Raw genomic sequence first — 22,824 nt, 5'->3', positions numbered from 1 at the left:
CTTCAATACGATGTGCATTTAAGAGGTATACAACATCTAGATAAGGGAATATAACTTACCAACTTTTTTTTTATTTTTTTAACTTTTTTTTAAATTGTTGCTCCTTTTTTTGTCTAAAGTGCAAAAAATAAAAAAAACACAGAGGTGATCAATTACCACCAAAAGAAAGCTCTATTTGTGGGGGGAAAAAAATGGAAAAATGTTATTTGGGTACAGCGTCGCATGACTGCGCAGTTGTCAGTTATAATAACGCAGTGCTGTATCGCACAAAATGGCCTGGTCATGAAGGGGGGTAAATCTTCCGGATGGGAAAGTGGTTGAACTTCAGCTATAACATTTGGTTCTTGCAGATAAGTAGAGCAGTGCCCAATCACTGCATTACATTACCTGTCTGTCAGTGGGACCTCTGTTGGGTTTCAGCACTGATACACAAAACATGTGATAAGCCTGCTGAGAATAGGGTGTAAAGCCTGCGGGATTGCCATCGCTCTCCATCCTCCGTGGGAAGCTTATAGATAGCGAAGGGCGCCTAATCCCTCCATGAAATATAAACGCGCGTTTAAGGGACAAATGTCTTACAGATGCTGCAATCATCTGCTCAGAGCTCATCTGTTGTCTTCAATTCTGAGACCAGAAATGAAAGATCAGTTGTAGCAATCTAGAGGGGTGGCGGAATCCGGGAACCTTCATATCACCCCGCGTGTTCCCAGCATTCCTCACTACAGAGCCATTCTGGGAAAAGTATCAGATCAATGAGCGGCTAGGAAAACATTGTAACTCTTCTACAATCACAAAGAACTCTCAGCTTTCATGTAGCTTGTTGTCAAATCCAGTGGAGCCAAATTCAGCAGGTTTTTCACAGTGCCTCTGTGTGGAAGCTATCTTATGAGAGGACTGCAGAAGGCGGTGTTTGGAAGTCAGAGCACTCTGCTTCCAATTCCTCTGATTTATATGTAGGGTACTTTAGCTGTTTATTACCAATGTTACTTTGTATCTTTCTATCTCCTATCAGAGAGAGTAAAAGTAATATTGTTTATAAACAATTTTCAGTCTCCCAGTCAGAACAATGTTTATAAACAATGTTACTTTGTATCTCTCTATCTCCTGTGTGATTAATGTTTATAAACAATGTTACTTTGTTCTATCGCTGGCTGAACAATGTTTATAAACAATGTTACTATGTATCTCTCTATCTCCTAGTCTGATCAATGTTTATAAACAATGTTACTTTGTATCTCTCTATCTCCCATCTGATCAATGTTTATAAACAATGTTATTTTGTATCTCTCTATCTCCCGTCTGATTAATGTTTATAAACAATGTTACTTTGTATCTCTCTATCTCCCATCTGATCAATGTTTATAAACAATGTTATTTTGTATCTCTCTATCTCCCGTCTGATTAATGTTTATAAACAATGTTACTATGTATCTCTCTATCTCCCGTCTGATGAATGTTTATAAACAATGTTACTTTGTATCTCTCTATCTCCCGTCTGATTAATGTTTATAAACAATGTTACTTTGTATCTCTCTATCTCCCGTCTGATTAATGTTTATAAACAATGTTACTTTGTATCTCTCTATCTCCCGTCTGATCAGTGTTTATAAACAATGTTATTTTGTATCTCACTTCTGATCAATGTTTATAAACAATGTTACTTTGTATCTCTCTATCTCCCATCTGAACAATGTTACTATGTATCTCTCTATCTCCCGTCTGATCAATGTTTATAAACAATGTTACTGTGTATCTCTATCTCCTAATCTGATCAAATGTTTATAAACAATTTTACTTTGTATCTCTCTATTTCCCATATGATCACTGTTTTTAAACAATGTTACTTTGTATCTCTCTGTTTCCTGTCTGATCAATATTCATAAACAATGTTACATTGTATCTCTCAATCTCATGTCTGAACAATTTTTTTATAAACAATGTTATACTGTACCGCTCTATCTCCAGTGTGAACAATGTTCATAAACAATGTTACTTTGGTCTATCGCTGGCTGAACAATGTTTATAAACAATGCTACTTTGTATCTCTCTATCTCGAGTCTGATCAATGTTTATAAACCATGTTATTTTGTATCTCCTCATCTCCCAGTCTGAATAATGTTTATAAACATTGTTATTCTGTTTATCTCTATTTCTGGTCTGAACAATGTTTATAAACAATATTACTTTGTATCTCTCTATCTCCAGTTTGAACAATGTTTATAAACAATATTACTTTGTATCTCTCTATTTCCAGTCTGAACAATGTTTATAAACTTTATGGGAGATGACAACAGCAGCTTCTACCTCAGTGGCCTCCAAACTGCGGCCCGGGGGCCGGATGGGGCCTTTTGCTTGCCTTTACTTGGCCCTTGGGGCACTATTCCTTTCACTGACATTAACAATGGGGCAAATTCCTGCCAATGACACCAATGATGGGACAATACTCCTGCTACTGATACTAATAATGGGGTATTATTCTTCTCATGGACCCCAATGAATGGCCATGGTTATCGACACCAGGACATTTTCTAATCCCACCAGTGGCGGCTGGTGCATTGTGGGCGCAGGGGCGCCCTCCCCCCCCCCATCCATGCTTCCGGCCCAAAAATCTACATGCGGGGCGCTGGACGCATGGATTCCAATGGGCCTTTTTTTTTTTTCTTTAGCATGTGATTAGAGCCAGTGACAATAGCGAAGGAAAATTTGCTACTGTCACACAACTGGGGGGGCTCTGGGCACAGGGCTCTGCGCCCTGAGCCCACTCTTTTTTTTAGCCTATTATAGCGAATGAATATTCACTTTTGTCACACGGATCTTCCTCCTGGCCAATCAGGAAGTGGGTCTGAGACCCGTTTCCCGATTGGCTGAAAGGAGAAGCCATGCCATTGGCCATGGAGGAGGGGGAAGAAGCCCAACCTGATGCCATTGCCGCCGTGTGCTGATGCTGCCTGCCCTCCCTCCACATATCCAGGCAAGGTGAGTAAGGCGGCGGGAGGGGGGTGGTATGGTGGGCGGCTGTGCGGCTGTGGCCTGGTGTGGTCCGGGGGGTGGTATGGTGTGTGGCTGCGGCCTGGTGTGGTCCGGGGGGGGTGGTATGGTGTGCGGCTGTGGCCTGGTGTGGTCCGGGGGGGGGGGGGGTGGTATGGTGTGGGGCTGCGGCCTGGTGTGGTCCGGGGGGGGGGATGTGGTATGGTGTGCGGCTGCGGCCTGGTGTGGTCCGGGGGGTAGTAGAGTGCGGCCCGTCCGGCCCGTGGAGCACCAGCTGCCATTGATTCCCACTGGCCCTAGTCTGGCCCTTCTATAGTCTAAAGGACAGTAAACTGGCCCTTTGTTTAGAAAGATTGGACACCCCCCTGAACTACATGTACAATATTTACACAGCGATTCCTGGCTGCCATTTTGACAGTCGGGAATTGCCAGCAAGTGCGAGGGAAGAGTGGCAGCAGGCCGAAGGAAAGGGTGTCTTATGTACTACCATAACATACGTTTTGGGCATGTATAGCACACCACAACTGGTTAAATGAGAGTTTGTATGGCCGGAGTTCAGCTTTTAACCACTTAAGCCCCGGAAGATTTTACCCCCATTCCGACCAGGGGGTATTTTGCGATTCGGCACTGCGTGACTTTAACGGACAATTGCACGGTCGTGCGACGCTGTACCTAAACAAATTTGGCGTCCTTTTTTTCCCACAAACTGAGCTTTCTTTTGGTGGTATTTGATCACCTGTGCGATTTTTTGATCATGCGCTATAAACAAAAAAATAGCGTCAATTTTGCAAAAATAGCAATATTTTTCACATTTTTTTATATGAAATTCCCCCCCCCAAAAAATTTAAAAATCAAAATTTTTTAACATTTTCGGCCAATTTGTTTTATGCTACCTATGTTTGGTAAAAAAAATCGCAAAAAGCGTATTTTGATTGGTTTGCGCAAAAGTTATCGCGTTTACTAACAAAGGGAAAGATTTTTGTCATTTTTGTTGTTTTTTTTTTAACGCGTAATAGCGGCGATCTGTGATTTTTTTTTTGCGGTACTGCGACATTGCGGCGGACAGATCGGACCCTTGACTGACATTTGTGACACTTTTGGGGTTACCAGTGACATTTCTACAGTAATCAGTGCTATACATATGCACTGTTACTGTAAAAATACACTGGTAGTGAAGGGGTTAACTTTATTTGGGAGGGAGGGGCTGTGTGTATCCCTAGGGGCGTGCTTTCTACTGTGATTGGCTGTGGCTTGAGCTGTAAGGACACTGATCAACGGATCTACATACTAGATCCGTGTGATCAGTGTCTTTACAGCGAGGAGAATGACAGGTGGCTTGTTTACACAAGCTGCCTGACATTCTCCCTCTCCCCACGCCGATCGCCGAGTGACCGGCGGACATCGGGTCCGCTGGTCACACGCGCGGGGGGGTCCGTGACCACGCGGGAGTGGGAGCGCGCCCCCGGGGGCGCGCGCTCGCTCCCTAGACCCTCGCAAGCAAGCAACGTAGCCCTACGTCACTTTGCCTGTGAGGGGCTGACCGCCGACGTAGATCGGCGTTAGGCAGTCGGCAAGTGGTTAATCGCCCCGTTCTGCCGCGCGCGTTTATCAGATTACGGTAAAATATTACAAGCCCCTCCTGGTTATTCCTCACCCCACCAGGTGAAATATTTTGGAGCGGTGGCCGCGTCCAGTGATGGGCGTTTTATTTACAGGCCCTCTCCCGTGTACCGGTCACCGCTGGTATTCCAGCTGCTGCTCATTGGAGGACATTGAGGCCTGACATATTTCAGCGTCAGGAATATCTTTTGCAATGTCCAAACGGCCGGCGAGAGTTTACATTGGCCCCGGCGCGGGAACACGATTCCGGCGTGATACCGAATATTCTCTTTTCTTTCCTTTGAACGCTGTTATGGAATCTGAAATCAGCCCAGAACTTGTTTAATCAGCGAGGTATTCCTGTATATTTTTATACTTAATCACTTATCAGCGCGTATGTTTTATATAATCCCCCGAAACGCTCCACATTCCAGATTAACTCTGCGGGGGGCGCTGCCAGGGACGCGATGCAGGAGGCACTCTGCTTGAACTTAAATGGGAACTCTAGTTTATGGTAATATTTACATTACAGAGTATCGTAATCCAAGAACAAAAATGTAATACAGTGTTTCACACAACACAATCCTTGAAGAGAGAAATCCCATCTCCGATTCTGTCCTCAGGAATTGATGAAGAAAAATTACAAATCTATATAATATATATATATATATATACAGTGTTTCACAAAAGTAAGTACACCCCTCACATTTTTGTAAATATTTTATTCTATCTTTTCATGTGACAACACTGAAGAAATGACACTTTGCTACAATGTAAAGTAGTGACTGTACAGCTTGTATAACAGTGTAAATTTGCTGTCCTCTCAAAATAACTCAACACACAGCCATTAATGTCTAAACCGCTGGCAACAAAAGTAAATACACCCCTGAGTGAAAATGTCCAAATTGGGCCCAATTAGCCATTTTCCCTCCCCGGTGTCATGTGACTCGTTAGTGTTACAAGGTCTCAGGTGTGAAAGGGGAGCAGGTGTGTTAACTTTGGTGTTATCGCTCTCACTCTCTCATACTGGTCACTGGAAGTTCAACATGGCACCTCATGGCAAAGAACTCCTTAGGATCTGAAAAAAAGAATTGTTGCTCTACATAAAGATGGCCTAGGCTATAAGATGATTGCCAAGACCCTGAAACTGAGCTGCAGCACGGTGGCCAAGACCATACAGCGGTTTAACAGGACAGGTTCCACTCAGAACAGGCCTCGCCATGGTTGACCAAAAAAGTTGAGTGCACATGCTCAGCGTCATATCCAGAGTTTTTCTTTATGAAATCGACGTATGAGTGCTGCCAGCATTGCTGCAGAGGTTGAAGGGGTGGGGGGTCCGTCTGTCAGTGCTCAGACCATACGCCGCACACTGCATCAAATTGGTCTGCATGGCTGTCATCCCAGAAGGAATCCTCTTCTAAAGATGATGCACAAGAAAGCCCCCAAACAGTTTGCTGAAGACAAGCAGACTAAGGACATGGATTAATGGAACCATGTCCTGTGGTCTGATGAGACCAAGATAAACTTATTTGGTTCAGATTGTTTCAAGTGTGTCTGGCGGCAACCAGGTGAGCAGTACAAAGACAAGTGTGTCTTCCTACAGTCAAGCATGGTGGTGGGAGTGTCATGGTCTGGGACTGCATAAGTGCTGCTGGCACTGGGGAGCTACAGTTCATTGAAGGAACCATGAATGCCAACATGTACTGTGACATACTGAAGCAGATCATGATCCCCTCCCTTCAGAGACTGGACCGCAGGGCAGTATTCCAACATGATAACGACCCCAAACACACCTCCAAGACTACCACTGCCTTGCTAAAGAAGCTGAGGGTAAAGGTGATGGACTGGCCAAGCATGTCTCCAGACCTAAACCCTATTGAGCATCTGTGGGGCATCCTCAAACGGAAGGTGGAGGAGCGCAAGGTCTCTAACATCCACCAGCTCTGTGATGTCATCATGGAGGAGTGGAAGAGGACTCCAGTGGCAACCTGTGAAGCTCTGGTGAACTCCATGCCCAAGAGGGTTAAGGCAGTGCTGGAAAATAATGGTGGCCACAGAAAATATTGACACTTTGGGCCCAATTTGGACATTTTCACTTAGGGGTGTACTCACTTTTGTTGCCAGCGGTTTAGACATTAATGGCTGTGTGTTGAGTTATTTTGAGGGGACAGCAAATTTACACTGTTATACAAGCTGTACACTCACTACTTTACATTGTAGCAAATTGTCATTTCTTCAGTGTTGTCACATGAAAAGATAGAATAAAATATTTACACAAATGTGAGGGGTGTACTTACTTTTGTGAGATACTGTATATTGCAGCTTACGTTAGATGTGGTGGCTGCATTCGTTTTCTTTTTTTTTTTTTTTTTTTTTTTTTAGGCTTTTGTTTCCTTTATTTTTTACCTGTGATCTGTCCAGTAAAACACTTCCTGTCCTGGGGTGACAACGCTCACTCACTGTACTGTATGGAGGAGCAATGTTGTCACCATAGGACAGGACTACACAATACCCCCCTCCGTTTCTCATCTCCTCTCAGTGATAGCTGAGAATAATGTATCTGGAAGCAGAGAGCCCAGAAAGCAATCAGCTGGCTGGATTTCTGGAAGGATCAATAGGTATTTTTTTGTGCTTACTAAACAGATACAGCATAACATTTTCAATGGTATATTTGTAGCAGATAAATGGGAAATAAGGTAATTGTTAGGGTCTACACACACACACTCAGGTTCTGTTCACACCTCGGCGTAGCTCCAAAACGCTGGAGGAGAAAAATTCAATTATTCTCTATGGAGACGGTTCACATCTCCACTACAAGTCATCTGACGCCAAACGCATGAAGCTCAAAAATGTTCTGGAGCTTTTCTGCAGCTCAAATTGGGCAGATGTGCACAATTTTTGTTTCTATTCCCATACAAATGAATAGAAGAGTGCAATTTGCGCATTGTTGTGCACATTTGCATGTTTTGTCGTGCATTTTTGTGCGATTTTTCGCTCAAATTAAAAAATGTAAAAAAAAAAAAAATATTTGTAATAATATATGAATAAATAAATGTAAAATAAAAACACAAATAACTAAAAATCATCATAAAAAAATAAAATGAATAATATGTAATAATAAAAATTATATAATTAACCCCTAACTTTAAAAAAATTAAATTAATGATTATTATTATTATTATTATTATTAGTAGTAGTAGTAGTAGTAATAATAAGCTAATAAATAAATGCTTACACAAACAAAATACTTTATAAATAATAATTATTTTTTTTTTTTTTTGTATTTTCTGTTAGAGTGTTTAGTTATTTATTATTATTATTTTAGCAACATTTTATTTTATTATCTATTTTTAAGGGTTAGGGGTTAAGGTGAGGGGTTAATTATTTATTTATTATTACATAGTATTCCTTTATTGTATTTATTATTTGTTTAAGATTATTTTTATTTGTGTATTTGACATTTATTTATTCATTTTTTTCTTATTTATTTAATTTTTATTATTATTAGTAGTGGTATTAGTAGTACTAGTATTAACACCCTAACACTAACAAAAATAAATAAATAATAACTAACACTAATCCTATATTATAATAGTTATTATTATTAGTGGTAGTATTATAGCACCCTAACAAAAATAAATAATAATCCTAACCTTAACCCCAACCCCTAATCTTAACCCAAACATAACCTTAACTCTAACCCCTTACCCTAACAAAAAAAAAAGAATAGAAAAAAAAAAGAAATAAAAGCTGACAGAAAAGCTAAAAAAGCTTAAAAACTTAGCAACAAATGATGCAACAGATGATAGTTTTCTCTATTGGCTAATTTAAAAAAACGCCAAAGTTCAAAAACGCTGCATAAAAACACACCCAAATCTGGCATGAAAAAGCCCAAAAAAAATGCAGGAAACACGCTCAAAGACGCTAGGATCATGTGTGAATGCAGCCTTAAGGGTATATTTAATGTGACTTTCACCAAACAGTCACTAGTGGTCAATTTCTGACATTTAAAAGATGCACCAGGAAGATTCACCAGCAATGAATGTGTGGTGAATGTCAGATTTACCCCTTTATAAAGAGACCCCTCAAAGGGAAACTTCACTCAAAAATTTAAGTTCCACTGATTTGCTTCCTCCCCCCAGTCTGTATCTGAGTTATAGCTTTTTTGGGGGGCAAGTTTTTATAGCCACCCACTCCCACTACGGAAATCTTAGCCTAAGCGAGGGTGACACCCTTTGTCCCTCCACTTCCACTGTATCAGGAGGCTGCAAGAACCAGTCACAGAGCGTCACCAGAGCTTGCACATGTGCATTGGGGAGCCAGCTGTGGTTCCTCAGGAAGCCACAGCCAGTTCCCGGGTCCAAGATGGCGACACCGGTGACCCCTAGCAGTAGGAAGAACCAGATGCAGGAAGTCCACTCTGAAGCCCCATGCAATGGTAAATTGTGCGTTCCTGTGGCACTCTGCCTTTTCGCCCAGTGAGAGAAAGTGAGTTTCTGTCTCCTCCATGTCTCCAGTGTCTTCCTGTACCCTGATATTCTTCTTCCTCCATGCCTCCAGAGAGTTTGTCTCCTCCTTGCCACCAGTGTTTTCTAGAATCTTGAGTTTCTGTCTCCTCCGTGTCTCCAATGTCTTCCAGTACCCCGATTTTTCTTCTTCCTCCATGCCTCCAGAGATTTTGTCTCCTCTTTGCCACCAGTGTTTTCTAGAGCCTTGAGGTTCTGCCTTCTCCATGTCTCCAGTGTCTTCCTGTACCCAGATATTCTTCTTCCTCCATGCCTCCAAAGATTTTGTCTCCTCCTTGCCACCAGTGTTTTCTTGAACCTTGAGTTTCTGTCTCCTCCATGTCTCCTTCGTGTCTCCAGTGTCTTCCAGTACCCCGATTTTCTTCTTCCTCAATACCTCCATAGATTTTGTCTCCTCCTTGCCACCAGTGTTTTCTAGAACCTTGAGTTTCTGTTTCCTCCATGTCTCCAGTGTCTTCCAGTACCCCGATTTTCTTCTTCCTCCATGCCTCCAGAGATTTTGTCTCCTCCTTGCCACCAGTGTTTTCTAGAGCCTTGAGGTTCTGCCTTCTCCATGTCTCCAGTGTCTTCCAGTACCCAGATATTCTTCTTCCTCAATACCTCCAGAGATTTTGTCTCCTCCTTGCCACTAGTGTTTTCTAGAACCTTGAGTTTCTGTCTCCTTCGTGTCTCCAGTGTCTTCCAGTACCTTGAGTTTCTGTCTCCTTCATGGCTTGCATGTAACATAGTTCCTCCATAGTTCCTTCATAGTTCCTCCAATCATTGTGTCCCCTCAGTGTAGCACATCTATGTAAACATCTGTGTCCTGTCAAGCACCTCGATGCCTCCAAGTGTGCCTCCAGCGTGCCTCAGTATCTCCCAAGTCCAACCCTATGACTCCATACCTAAACATGCTTCGTTGTCCCCAAGTGCTACTTTCTGACTCCAGCATAGCCATATTAGATCAATGGTGTAACAAGCATCCCGACCCTTTGTATACCTGTAGCTACAAAGGGTTGGGGATGCTTGTTACACCATTGATCTAATATGGCTATGCTTGAGTCAGAAAGTAGCACTTGGGGACACAGAAGCATGTTTAAGTATGGAGTCATATGGTGGGACTTAGATACTGAGGCACGCTGGAAGCACACTTGGAGGCATCGTAGGGTTCAATATTGAGCTACAGGGCAGGGAATGTCCTGGCCTCAGTTGAGTGGTGGGGGACAGTTTATAATGGGTTCAGTTCAAACCTGAGCTTAATTCTCAGCTGAACAAAGATAGAACTGGTGTTACCAGGTCCCAGCCCCTCCCCCCCTTCTCTCTGGACTCCCTGCATCCTTGCGTATTCACACTGAATCGGAGGTTAAGCCCACACAACAGAATACTAAGACATGAGACCATCATTCAGCTCAAACATCGGCCTGCAAAGCATGATGGCTTCTAAATGAAATGATCCAAAATTCAGGTTAATGTAAATGGAGTAAACTTTCTAAATTTAGCTCAGCTGCAACGTCTCGTAGTCGGCGTTGGCAGATTATGGATTCCTTTGCCCTGTAACACCTTTGTGTATTTTGCTTGCCAAGAAAAAGCAGCTAATATGGGCCTGGCTCCGCCACTTGAATTTATTAATAGAAATCCAGTATTGGAAAACCGAGAAAGAAGGACTTGATTTTGGGAAATGTTTGAATGCGCGTTCTTAATTCTTTATAACTGTGCAAGGCTCTAGTGAAGGTTCTTCAGATTTGCAGTTTGGAATGCTGATTCTTTTGAAGAACATTATATATTATGTAGGACTTTTTAGGCGCCAAGGATGCAAGTAGATCTAGCAGATCAGCCATTCTCAGCCAGCGCTCTTCCAGAGGTTATTAGGAATTCCTTGAGTTGTGACTGATTGACCTTCCAACTAATGGCGCCTGCATGGTTCTGGGTCCAACCCCATATGACAGAGCCAGTGGCATGTCACCTGTAATAATTTAAGCCATCTGTAAGGGTGGAATTCTGACCAGCAATATAAGAGGACGTTCTTCCCAAAGACCACAATGTATGACACATTCTTCGCAGTGACCACCAATGTAAGGAACATTCTTTCTACTGACCACCAATGCAGTGGCGGCCCATCCATTAGGGGCACCGCCCCCCCCTATCCATGCATCCGGCCCCCTAATCTACATGCAGGATGTTTTTTTTTCTGAAGCACGTGATTAGAGCCAGAGGCTCTAATAGGCTTCAAAAAAGGGTGGTCTCTGGGGGGGGGCGCAGAGCACTGCGCCCTGAGACCACCCAGTTGTGTGACAATAGTGAATTAATATTTGCTATTGCCACACTGATTCTCCTCCCGGCCAATCAGGAAGTGGGTCCTGAGACCTGTTTCCTAATTGGCCAAAGGAGAAGGCATCCTATTGGCGGAGGAGGAGGGAGGAGAAGGCCGCTGAGAGGGGATATGGAGGAGACTGGGGGGGAAGCCGCCGCCGCCACCTGTCAGTCTGGAGGAACAAGGTAAGTGAACTGGGGCCTGGGGGGGGGGGGGGGGATATGGTGTGGACTGGACTCTGGAGTGACGGAGGGGGGGGGGGGAACTCTGCGGTCAGGTTCGTCTAGTTTTTTTTTATTAGAATTGTCGTCTTTTTTTGTTTATAGCGCAAAAAAATAAAAATCGCACAGGTGATCAAATACCACCAAAAGAAAGCTCTATTTGTGGGGAAAAAAGGACATCAATTGTATTTGGGTACAGTGTCGCACAACCGCGCAATTGTCCGTTAAAGTAACGCAGTGCCGAATCGCAAAAAATGGCCTGGTCATTAAGGGGGGAAATCCTTCCGGTCCAGAACTGGTTAAGCGAACCATCCAATCAGTCTTTCATTGTAGGACAATCTTTACAACATTAGGAGACTATAGAGGACATAAAGGGATCCTGGAATGCTAAAACTCATGTCTGGTTACAAAGCATCTGCCAAGATATAGCAAGATACTATAGAACAAAGAAAAGACTAAAGCCTAGCGATATGTTTCAAATTTGGATTCCAATACTGTATGTATACACTATATTACCAAAAGTATTGGGACGCCTGCCTTTACACACACATGAACTTTAATGGCATCCCAGTCTTAGTCCGTAGGGTTCAATATTAATTTCCCCACCCTTTGCAGCTATAACAGCTTCAACTCTTCTGGGAAGGCTGTCCACAAGGTTTAGGAGTGTGTCTATGGGAATGTTTGACCATTCTTCCAGAAACGCATTTGTGAGGTCAGGCACTGATGTTGGGCTGGCTACAGTTTCCCTCTAACTCATCCCAAAGGAGTTCTATCAGGTTGAGGTCAGGACTCTGTGCAGGCCAGTCAAGTTCCTCCACCCCAAACTCCCTCATCCATGTCTTTATGGACCTTGCTTTGTGCACTGGTGCGCAGTCATGTTGGAACAGGAAGGGGCCATCCCCAAACTCCTCCCAAAAAGTTAGGAGCATGAAATTTTCCAAAATGTCTTGGTATGCTGACGTGTTAAGTAAGAGTTCAATTTACTGGAACTAAGGGGCCAAGCCCAACCCCTGAAAAACAATCCCACACCGTAATCCCCCCTCCATGAAATGATTTGCACCAGTGCACAAAGCAAGGTCCATAAAGACATGGATGATCGAGTTTGGGGTGAAGGAACTTGGCTGGCCTGCACAGAGTCCTGACCTCAGCCTGATAGAACACCCTTGGGATGAAGTTAAAGAGGAGACTGCGAGCCAGTGCCTGACCTCACAATTGTGCTTCTGGAAGAATGGTGAAACATTCCCATAGACACTCCTAAACCTTGTGGACAACCTTCCCAGAAGAGTTGAAGCTGTTATAGCTGCAAAGGGTGGGCCAACTCAATATTGAATCCTATGGACTAAGACTGGGAAGCCATTAAAGTTCATGTGTGTATAAAGGCAGGCGTCCCAATACTTTTGGTATAATAGTGTAAATCAGGTGGCAACACCTAATTGAGGAGTAATTTATTGGCTATTGTAGACCTCCAGAAGTCCCCCTCCAGACCAGATTATGGTGTGGGGTTGTTTTTCAAGGGTTGGGCTCGGCCCCTTAGTTCCAGTGAAGGGAACTCTTAAGGCATCAGCAAACTAACGCCTTGCTTTGTGTACTGGTGCGCAGTCAGGTTAGAACAGGAAGGGGCCATCCCCAAAGCAAGGTGTTATGCTGAGTTCCTTTCACCGGAACTAAGGGGCCAACCCCAACACCGGAAAAACAACCCCACACCATAATTCCCCCCCCCCCTCCCCCACACCTTAATCCCCCCTACCCCACACCATACCCCCCCTCTACCAAATGATTTGCACCAGTGCACAAAGCAAGGTCCATAAAGACATGGATGATCGAGTTTGAGGTGAAGGAACTTGGCTGGCCTGCACAGAGTCCTGACCTCAGCCTGATAGAACACCCTTGGGATGAAGTTAAAGAGGAGACTAAGAGCCAGTGCCTGACCTCACAAATGCGCTTCTGGAAGAAATTTGGTCAAACATCCCCATAGACACACTCCTAAACCTTGTGGACAGCCTTCCCAGAAGAGTTGAAGCTGTTATAGCTGCAAAGGGTGGGCCAACTCAATATTGAACCCTACGGACTAAGACTGGGGTGCCATTAAAGTTCATGTGTGTGTAAAGGCAGGCGTCCCAATACTTTTGGTATAATAGTGTAAATCAGGTGGCAACACCTAATTGAGGAGTAATTTATTGGCTATTATAGACCTCCAGAAGTCCCCCTCCAGACCAGTGGACAATTTCTGATAACTTGCAACTGTTAACACTCAACAACCCTCACATACTTGGTGTCTGTAGTTAGTAACAGTTGTGTGTTTTTTTTTTGTCTGTTTGTAGGCTCAAACTTTCCAATGAGGAGATCAGGAAGGCCATTATGGAGATGGATGAGCGGGAGGACCTCCCGAAGGACATGTTGGAGCAGGTACGTTCGTAGTGTTGGAACTGGATCAGCAGAGCGGAGGAAAGGGTCACAGCGCTTCACTTTCTCCACATTTTGTTATGTTACAGCCTTATTCCAAAATGGATTAAAATTCATTATTTTCCTCAAAATTCTACAAACAATCCCCCATAATGATAACGTGAAAGAAGTTTGTTTGAAATCTTTACAAATTTATTTAAAAAAAAAATAAAAATAAAAATCTCATATACATAAGTATTTACAGCTTTTGCCATGACACCCGAAATTGAGCTCAGGTGCATCCTGTTTCCACTGATCATCCTTCAGATGTTTCTACAACTTGATTGGAGTCCACCTGTGGTAAATTCAGTTGATTGGACATGATTTGGAAAGGCACACACCTGTCTATATAAAGGTCCCACAGTTAACAGTGCATGTTAGAGCACAAACCAAGCCGTGAAGTCCAAGGAATTGTCTGTAGACCTCAGAGACAGGATTGTATGGAGGCACAGATCTGGGGAAGGGTACAGAAAAATATCTGCAGCATTAACCACTTGCCGACCGCCGCACGACTATCTACGTCGGCGGTCAGCCCCTCACAGGCAAAGTGACGTAGGGCTACGTCACTAGCTTGTGAGGGTCTAGGGAGCGAGCGCGCGCCCCCGGAGGCGCGCTCCCGCTCCCGCGTGGTCACGGACCCCCCCGCGCGTGTGACCGGCGGACCCGATGTCCGCCGGCCACTCTGCGATCGGCGGGGGAGAGGGAGAATGTCAGGCAGCTTGTGTAAACAAGCCACCTGTCATTCTCCTCGCTGTATGAGAGCTGATCATCTGGATCTACTATGTAGATCCGTTGATCAGTCTGCATACAGCTGAAGCCCCAGCCAATCACAGTAGAAAGCACGCCCCTAGGGACACACACAGCCCCTCCCTCTCAAATAAAGTTAACCCCTTCACTACCAGTGTATTTTTACAGTAACAGTGCATATATATAGCACTGATTACTGTAGAAATGTCACTGGTAACCCCAAAAGTGTCAAAAATGTCAGTCAAGGGTCCGATCTGTCCGCCGCAATGTCGCAGTACCGCAAAAAAAATCGCAGATCGCCGCCATTACACGTTAAAAAAAAAAAACAACAAAAATTACAAAAATCTTTCCCTTAGTTAGTAAACACAATAACTTTTGCGCAAACCAATCAAAATACGCTTTTTGCGATTTTTTTTACCAAACATAGGTAGCATAAAACAAATTGGCCAAAAATTTTAAAAAATTTTGATTTTTACATTTTTTTGGGGGGAATTTCATATAAAAAAAAGGGAAAAATATTGCTATTTTTGCAAAATGGACGCTCTTTTTTTGTTTATAGCGCGTGATCAAAAAATCGCACAGGTGATCAAATACCGCCAAAAGAAAGCTCTGTTTGTGGGAAAAAAAGGACGCCAAATTCGTTTAGGTACAGCGTCGCACGACCGCGCAATTCTCCGTTAAAGTCACGCAGTGCCGAATCGCAAAATACCCCCTGGTCGGAATGGGGGTAAAATCTTCCGGGGCTTAAGTGGTTAAAGGTCCCAATTAGCACAGTGACCTCCATCATCTGTAAATGGAAGAAGTTTGGAACCACCAGGACTCTTCCTAGGGCGGGCCGCCCGGCCAGACTGAGCAATTGGGGGAGAAGGGCCTTAGTCAGAGAGGTGAACAAGAACCCGATGGTCACTCTGACAGAGCTCCAGCATTTCTCTGTGGAGAGAGGAGAACCTTCTAGAACAGTGATGGCGAACCTTGGCACCCCAGATGTTTTGGAACTACATTTCCCATGATGCTCATTCACTCTGCAGTGTAGCTGAGCATCATGGGAAATGTAGTTCCAAAACATCTGGGGTGCCAAGGTTCACCATCACTGTTCTAGAAGAATAACCATCTCTGCAGCACTCCACCATTTAGGCCTGTATGGTAGAGTGGCCAGACAGAAGCCACTCCTCAGTAAAAGGCACATGACAGCCAACCTTGAGTTTGCCAAAAGGCACCTGAAGGACTCTCAGAGCATGAGAAACAAAATTCTCTGCTCTGATGAAACAAAGATTGGATTATCTGGTCTGAATGGCAAGCGTCATGTCTGGAGGAAACCAGGCACCACCCATCACCTGGCCAATTCCATCCCTACAGTGAAGCATGGTGGTGGCAGCATCATGGTGTGGGGATGTTTTTCAAAAGCAGGAACTGGGAGACTAGTCAGGATGGAGGGAAAGATGAATGCAGCAATGTACAGGGACATCCTTGATGAAAACCTGCTCCAGAGAGCTTTGGACCTCAGACTGGAGTGAAGGTTCATCTTCCAACAGGATAACGATCCTTAGCACACAGCCAAGATACAACTCTGTGAATGTCCTTGAAAGAAATACCCAATTATGGCCACTAGATGGAACTTATAAAGAGGGAGATAAGACTAGTCACCCACACAGCTGGATATGGCCCTATGGGGTAGCTCCATCTAGTGGCCATAATATGGAATTTCCTGAAATACCTCAACCAGAGAAATACCCCATTATGCCCACTAGATGGAGCTGATAAAGAGGGAGATAAGACTGTTCACCCACACAGCTGGATATGGCTCTATGGGGTAGCTCCATCTAGTGGCCATAATGTGGAATTTTCCTGAAATATCTTAGACAAATACCGCATTTTGGCCACTAGATGGAGCGTATTAAGAGGGAGATAAGACTGGTCAACCACACAGCTGGATATGGCCCTACGGGGCAGCTCCATCTAGTGGCCATAATATGGAATTTCCTGAAATACCTCAACCAGAGAAATGCCACATTATGCCCACTAGATGGAGCTGATAAAGAGGAAGATAAGACTGGTCACCCACACAGCAGGATATGGCCCTATGGGGCAGCGCCATCTAGTGGCCAGAATGTGGAATTTTACTGAAATACCTCAATCAGAGAACTACCCCATTATGGCCACTAGATGGAGCTAATAAAGAGGAAGATAAGACTGGTCACCAACACAGCTGGATATGGCCCTATGGGATAGCTCCATCTAGTGGCCATAATATGATATTTTATTACCTCAACCAGAGAAATACCCCATTATGGCCACTAGAGGGAGCTGATAAAGAGGGAGATAAGACTGGTCACCCACACAACTCGATATGGCCCTATGGGGCAGCTCCATCTAGTGGACATAATGTGGAATTTTCCTGAAATATCTCAATCAGATAAATACCGCATTATGGCCACTAGATGGAGCTTATAAAGAGGAAAATAAGACTGGTCACCCGCACAACTGGATATGGCCCTATGGGGTAGCTCCACCTAGTGACCACAATATAGAATTTCCTAAAATACCTCAATCAGAGAACTACCCCATTATGGCCACTAGATGGAGCTGATAAAGAGGAAGATAAGACTGGTCACCCACACAGCTGGATATGGCACTACGGGGCAGCGCCATCTAATGGCCATAATGTGGAATTTACCTGAAATACTTCAATCAGAGAAATATTGCATTATGGCCACTAGATGGAGCTGAAAATTTAAGTTAATTAACATATTAGATTGATTATGGCGATTTATTCCTGACGGCTGTGGAAATGCCTCAATATTTTTTTTTTTTTTATATAAACAGACCTTTATGAGCTCACCTAAAGCCAAAGTACAGAAGCACAGCAACAGAAAGCATTCCTTTCTGGTAGCTTGCACCTCGCTCCTTCCCATTCGCAATCTTAGTTTCGCGCCAAAGGTTAAGCTTTCAAAACAAGTCAACAATGTCGGCTCCTATATTTCCACCCTCGCGGGGTCACTTAAACTGCCAAGCTTGAAGAAGTCGATTTCTTCATGTGGACAGTAAAAGGTTTTCTTACTTTATAAAGCGCAGTCAGCTATGGAAAAAACGCGAAGCGCGCAATGTGTTATCCGCAGGATTCAGTAGCTCCTCTACTAAAATTAGAGTTTTTATTGACTAAGTCGGTGTTGTTTTACACACAATACTTTCTTTGTGGTCTGCAGCCCCTCAGACGGGTCCCGGGCCCAGAGCCTGTCCTACACTAATGAGCTCTAAGTGAGACTCGCAGACTGTCTGCTGTCTCGCAGCTTCTGGTTTGGCAGCGGCAGAAATAACGCTTTTTTATCATTTCTATAGAAAATATTGGCCGTGGAGATCGCTATGAAATTATACATCCTGGCTTGCAGAGGCAGAGCTGTAAAAAAAAAAAAAGCAGGAAAAGCCCGGCACATCTCTACGCCAGCATTCGCCGGCCATTCGCTCTTAAAATTTGTTCGTTGGAGACTTTCAGGAATTTAGGCTGAGGGACGCATTTGAGTTGCGGTCAGTTTGCCACAGAGATTTGGGTGGGATCACATGCAGAGAATTTCCTTTGGAGAGTCATCGATAAAATCTGTAACTCGCCATGTGATAACAGCGAACGTAACATTGGCCGTCCTACAAATAGGGGGAATGTCACCATGACCATTGGCTGTCCCAATCAATCATTCAAAGAGAAGAGTTTCACCAAAAACATACATTCTTATATCCCCCCACAGTCACACACTATTATTATACATTTATATAGCTCTGACATATACAGCAGTGCTGTACAGAGAACACTGAGCCAGTCCCATCAGTCTCAGCACCAGAGGAGCTTACACTCTAATGTCCCCCCCACCCCCACAATCACACACTATTATTATATATTTCTATATGTCTGACATATACCGCAGTGCTGTAGAGAGATCCCAGAGCCAACACTCTAAATACCTGATAAACCAGCCAGCATGTGGTACTTAGGAATCCTCTTTACAGGCAAGAATGTGAAGAGTGCAGGATATATACAGTACACATACAGTGTATATATATATATATACATATATTACAGTGGTGTATTTTGGTTTTGTGCTGTCCAAGGCCTGACTAAACTTAGGCACCCCCTAATTTAAATACGGCCCACCCCTTCCTGTTTATGACCACAACCAGACTATCAGTGCCCATCAGTGCAGCCTTATCAGTGCCCATCAGTGCAGCCTCATTATTGCCCATCAGTACAGCCCCATCAGTGGCCACCGGTGCAGCCTATCAGTGCATCATATCAGTGGCCTTCAGTGCAGCCTCATCAGTGGCCATTTGTGCAGCCTATTAGTGCCCATCAGTGCAACATATTAGTGCAGGCCCATGAGTGAAGCTCATCAGTGCCACCTCATGCCAATCAGTGCAGCCTCATTAGTGCCCATCAGTGCTGCCTTATAAGTGCAGCCTCATTAGTGCCCATCAGTGCAGTTTATCAATATCCACCATTGCGGCCTCATCAGTGGCCATCAGAGCATCATATTAGTGCCCATCAGTGCAGCATATCAGTGCTGCCTTATCAGTGCAGCCCCATCAGTGCAGTTTATTAGTGCCACCTCATCAGTGGCAATCAGTGCAGCCTTCTCAGTGCCCATCAGTGCAGCCTCATTACTGCCCATCAGTACAGCCCCAGCAGTGGCCACCGGTGTAGCCTATCAGTGCATCATATCAGTACCCATGAGTGCAGCCCCATCAGTGGCCTTTAGCACAGCGTCATCAGTGGCCTCTAGCACAGCGTCATCAGTGGCCATCAGTGCAGCCTCATCAGTGGCCATCAGTGCAGCCTATTAGTGCCCATCAGTGCAACATATCAGTGCAGGCCCATGAGTGAAGCTCATCAGTGCCGCCTCATGCCCATCAGTGCAGCCTCATTAGTGCCCATCAGTGCTGCCTTATCAGTGCACCCTTATCAGTGCCCATCTGTGCAGTTTATCAATATCCACCATTGCGGCCTCATCAGTGGCCATCAGAGCATTAGTGTATTAGTGCCCATTAGTGCAGTATATCAGTGCTGCCTTATCAGTGCAGCCCCATCAGTGCAGTTTATTAGTGCCAACTCATCAGTGGCCATCAGTGCAGCCTTATGTCACTGGATTAGTAAGATTACTCCTTTCTTTTAAGATATTTGGACTTGTGTTTGCTGCCACTGATTGTAATTATAGGATTATTTCACTAATTGTATAATGAATAGGAAGTCCGGAGTCATTCTATAAATAAGTGAAATAATCAGTGTCAGCAAACACAGGTCCAAATATCTTATAAGATTGGAATAATCTCACTAATCCAGTGACATATTGCGATAGCACATATGAGGTAAGGGGGTCCAAAATATTATTGCCATCATATACAATTAAAAGTCTTAATTGTATATGATGCAGGTCAATCTGCTCGCTCAAGGACAAGGATGTCTAAAGAAATGAAATTATAATATTGACATGATGGCTGCCATAGCTGGGGGCGGAGGATGGTAGGGGCGGAGCATTAGGCTGCAGTGCCACACTTATTAGCATTTGGGGACGTCGGGCCAGTTGTGCGGTCTGTCTGAATGTCCTCACAGGCCGGTATTATCATACCCACAGGTAACAGTGTGAGTGCTTTATGGGGCTGCCAGACTGATTTGCCTCCTGGACCCTGCCCTCTGGCCCAATCCCCCCCCCCCCCCCATTAGACTGGCACTATACTAAAAGTGTAGCGCAAGTCGGTGGGGACTCTTTTCGTGTAGGAGCCGGGAGAAGGCTGTTTTTTTTTTTCTTGCAGGTCGCAGCTTTTTCGCTGCCCCCCTGCAAAGTGCCGCCCTAGGCCTTTGTCAGTGATCTGCAGTCATTGAGCATGGACTCCCATATTGTTGAGTGGATTAGGCAGTGGCTGAGTGACAGACAACAGAGGGTTGTAGTCAATGGAGAACATTCAGAACAAGGTCATGTTACCAGTGGGGTACCTCAGGGATCTGTACTGGGACCAATTTTGTTTAATATCTTCATAAGTGATATTACAAAAGGCCTCGATGGTAAGGTTTGTCTTTTTGCTGATGACACAAAGATATGTAACAGGGTTGATGTTCCTGGAGGGAAACGCCAAATTGAAAAGGATTTAGGAAAACTAGAAGAATGGTCAGAACTCTGGCAACTGAAATTTAATGTGGATAAGTGCAAGATAATGCACCTGGGGCGTAAAAACCCAAGGGCAGAATATAGAATATTTGACACAGTCCTGACCTCAGTATCTGAGGAAAGGGATTTAGGAGTAATTATTTCAGAAGACTTAAAGGTGGGAAGACAATGTAATAGAGCAGCACGAAATGCCAGCAGAATGCTTGGATGTATAGGGAGAGGTATAAGCAGTAGAAAGAGAGAAGTGCTTATGCCGCTGTACAGAACACTGGTGAGACCTCACTTGGAGTATTGTGCGCAGTACTGGAGGCCATATCTCCAGAAGGATATAGATACTCTAGAGAGAGTTCAGAGAAGAGCTACTAAACTAGTACATGGATTGCAGGAAAAAACTTACCAGGAAAGGTTAAAGGACCTTAACATGTATAGCTTGGAAGAAAGAAGAGACAGAGGGGATATGATAGAAACTTTTAAATACATAAAGGGAATCAACTTGTTAAAGGAGGAGAGCATATTTAAAAGAAGAAAAACTACCACAAGAGGACACAGTTTTAAATTAGAGGGGCAAAGGTTTAAAAGTAATATGAGGAAGTATTACTTTACTGAGAGAGTAGTGGATGCACGGAATAACCTTCCTGCAGAAGTGGTAGCTGCAAATACAGTGAAGGAGTTTAACCACTTAAGCCCCGGAAGATTTTACCCCCATTCCGACCAGGGGGTATTTTGCGATTCGGCACTGCGTGAATTTAACGCACAATTGCGCGGTCGTGCGACGCTGTACCTAAACGAATTTGACGTCCTTTTTTTCCCACAAACAGAGCTTTCTTTTGGTGGTATTTGATCACCTGTGCGATTTTTTGATCACGCGCTATAAACAAAAAAAGAGCGTCAATTTTGCAAAAATAGCAATATTTTTCACATTTTTTTATATGAAATTCCCCCAAAAAAAAATGTAAAAATCAAAATTTTTAAAAATTTTCGGCCAATTTGTTTTATGCTACCTATGTTTGGTAAAAAAAATCGCAAAAAGCGTATTTTGATTGGTTTGCGCAAAAGTTATCGCGTTTACTAACAAAGGGAAAGATTTTTGTCATTTTTGTTGTTTTTTTTTTTTAACGCGTAATGGCGGCGATCTGCGATTTTTTTTGCGGTACTGCGACATTGCGGCGGACAGATCGGACCCTTGACTGACATTTTTGACACTTTTGGGGTTACCAGTGACATTTCTACAGTAATCAGTGCTATACATATGCACTGTTACTGTAAAAATACACTGGTAGTGAAGGGGTTAACTTTATTTGGAAGGGAGGGGCTGTGTGTGTCCCTAGGGGCGTGGTTTCTACTGTGATTGGCTGTGGCTCTAGCTGTAAAGACACTGATCAACGGATCTACATACCAGATCCGTTTTATCAGTGTCTTTGCAGCGAGGAGAATGACAGGCAGTTTGTTTACACAAGCTGCCTGACATTCTCCCTCTCCCCCGCCGATCGCCGAGTGACCGGCGGACATCGGGTCCGCTGGTCACACGCGCGGGGGGGTCCGTGACCACGCGGGAGCGGGAGCGTGCCCCCGGGGGCGCGCGCTCGCTCCCTAGACCCTCACAAGCAAGCAACGTAGCCCTACGTTAGTTTGCCTGTGAGGGGCTGACCGCCGACGTAGATAGTCGTGCGGCGGTCGGCAAGTGGTTAAGCATGCATGGGATAGGCATAAGGCTATCCTTCATATAAGATAGGGCCAGGGACTATTCATAGGATTCAGATATATTGGGCAGACTAGATGGGCCAAATGGTTCTTATCTGCCGACACATTCTATGTTTCTAAGATACAGCACTAATATATTATATAGATTTGTATTTGTTCTTCAT

General features: G+C 44.2%; 1 protein-coding gene across 2 annotated transcripts in view; it reads left to right on the top strand.

Annotated features, from left to right (window-relative positions):
• Positions 1–22,824, top strand: part of DAAM2 (dishevelled associated activator of morphogenesis 2) — a 342,052-nt gene that overhangs the window by 265,825 nt on the left and 53,403 nt on the right. For both annotated transcript variants that reach the window (XM_082249299.1, XM_082249298.1), the window contains one exon: positions 13,946–14,030. In XM_082249299.1, the coding sequence (XP_082105425.1) occupies positions 13,946–14,030 (85 nt within the window). The remainder of the gene's footprint in view (positions 1–13,945; positions 14,031–22,824) is intronic.

Source organism: Pelophylax lessonae, assembly GCF_965119305.1.
Source record: "Pelophylax lessonae genome assembly, chromosome: 3".
NCBI classification, from domain to species: domain Eukaryota; kingdom Metazoa; phylum Chordata; class Amphibia; order Anura; family Ranidae; genus Pelophylax; species Pelophylax lessonae.
Note: the sequence above shows the minus strand (reverse complement) of the source record. Positions and strands in the feature narration are given on the sequence as shown.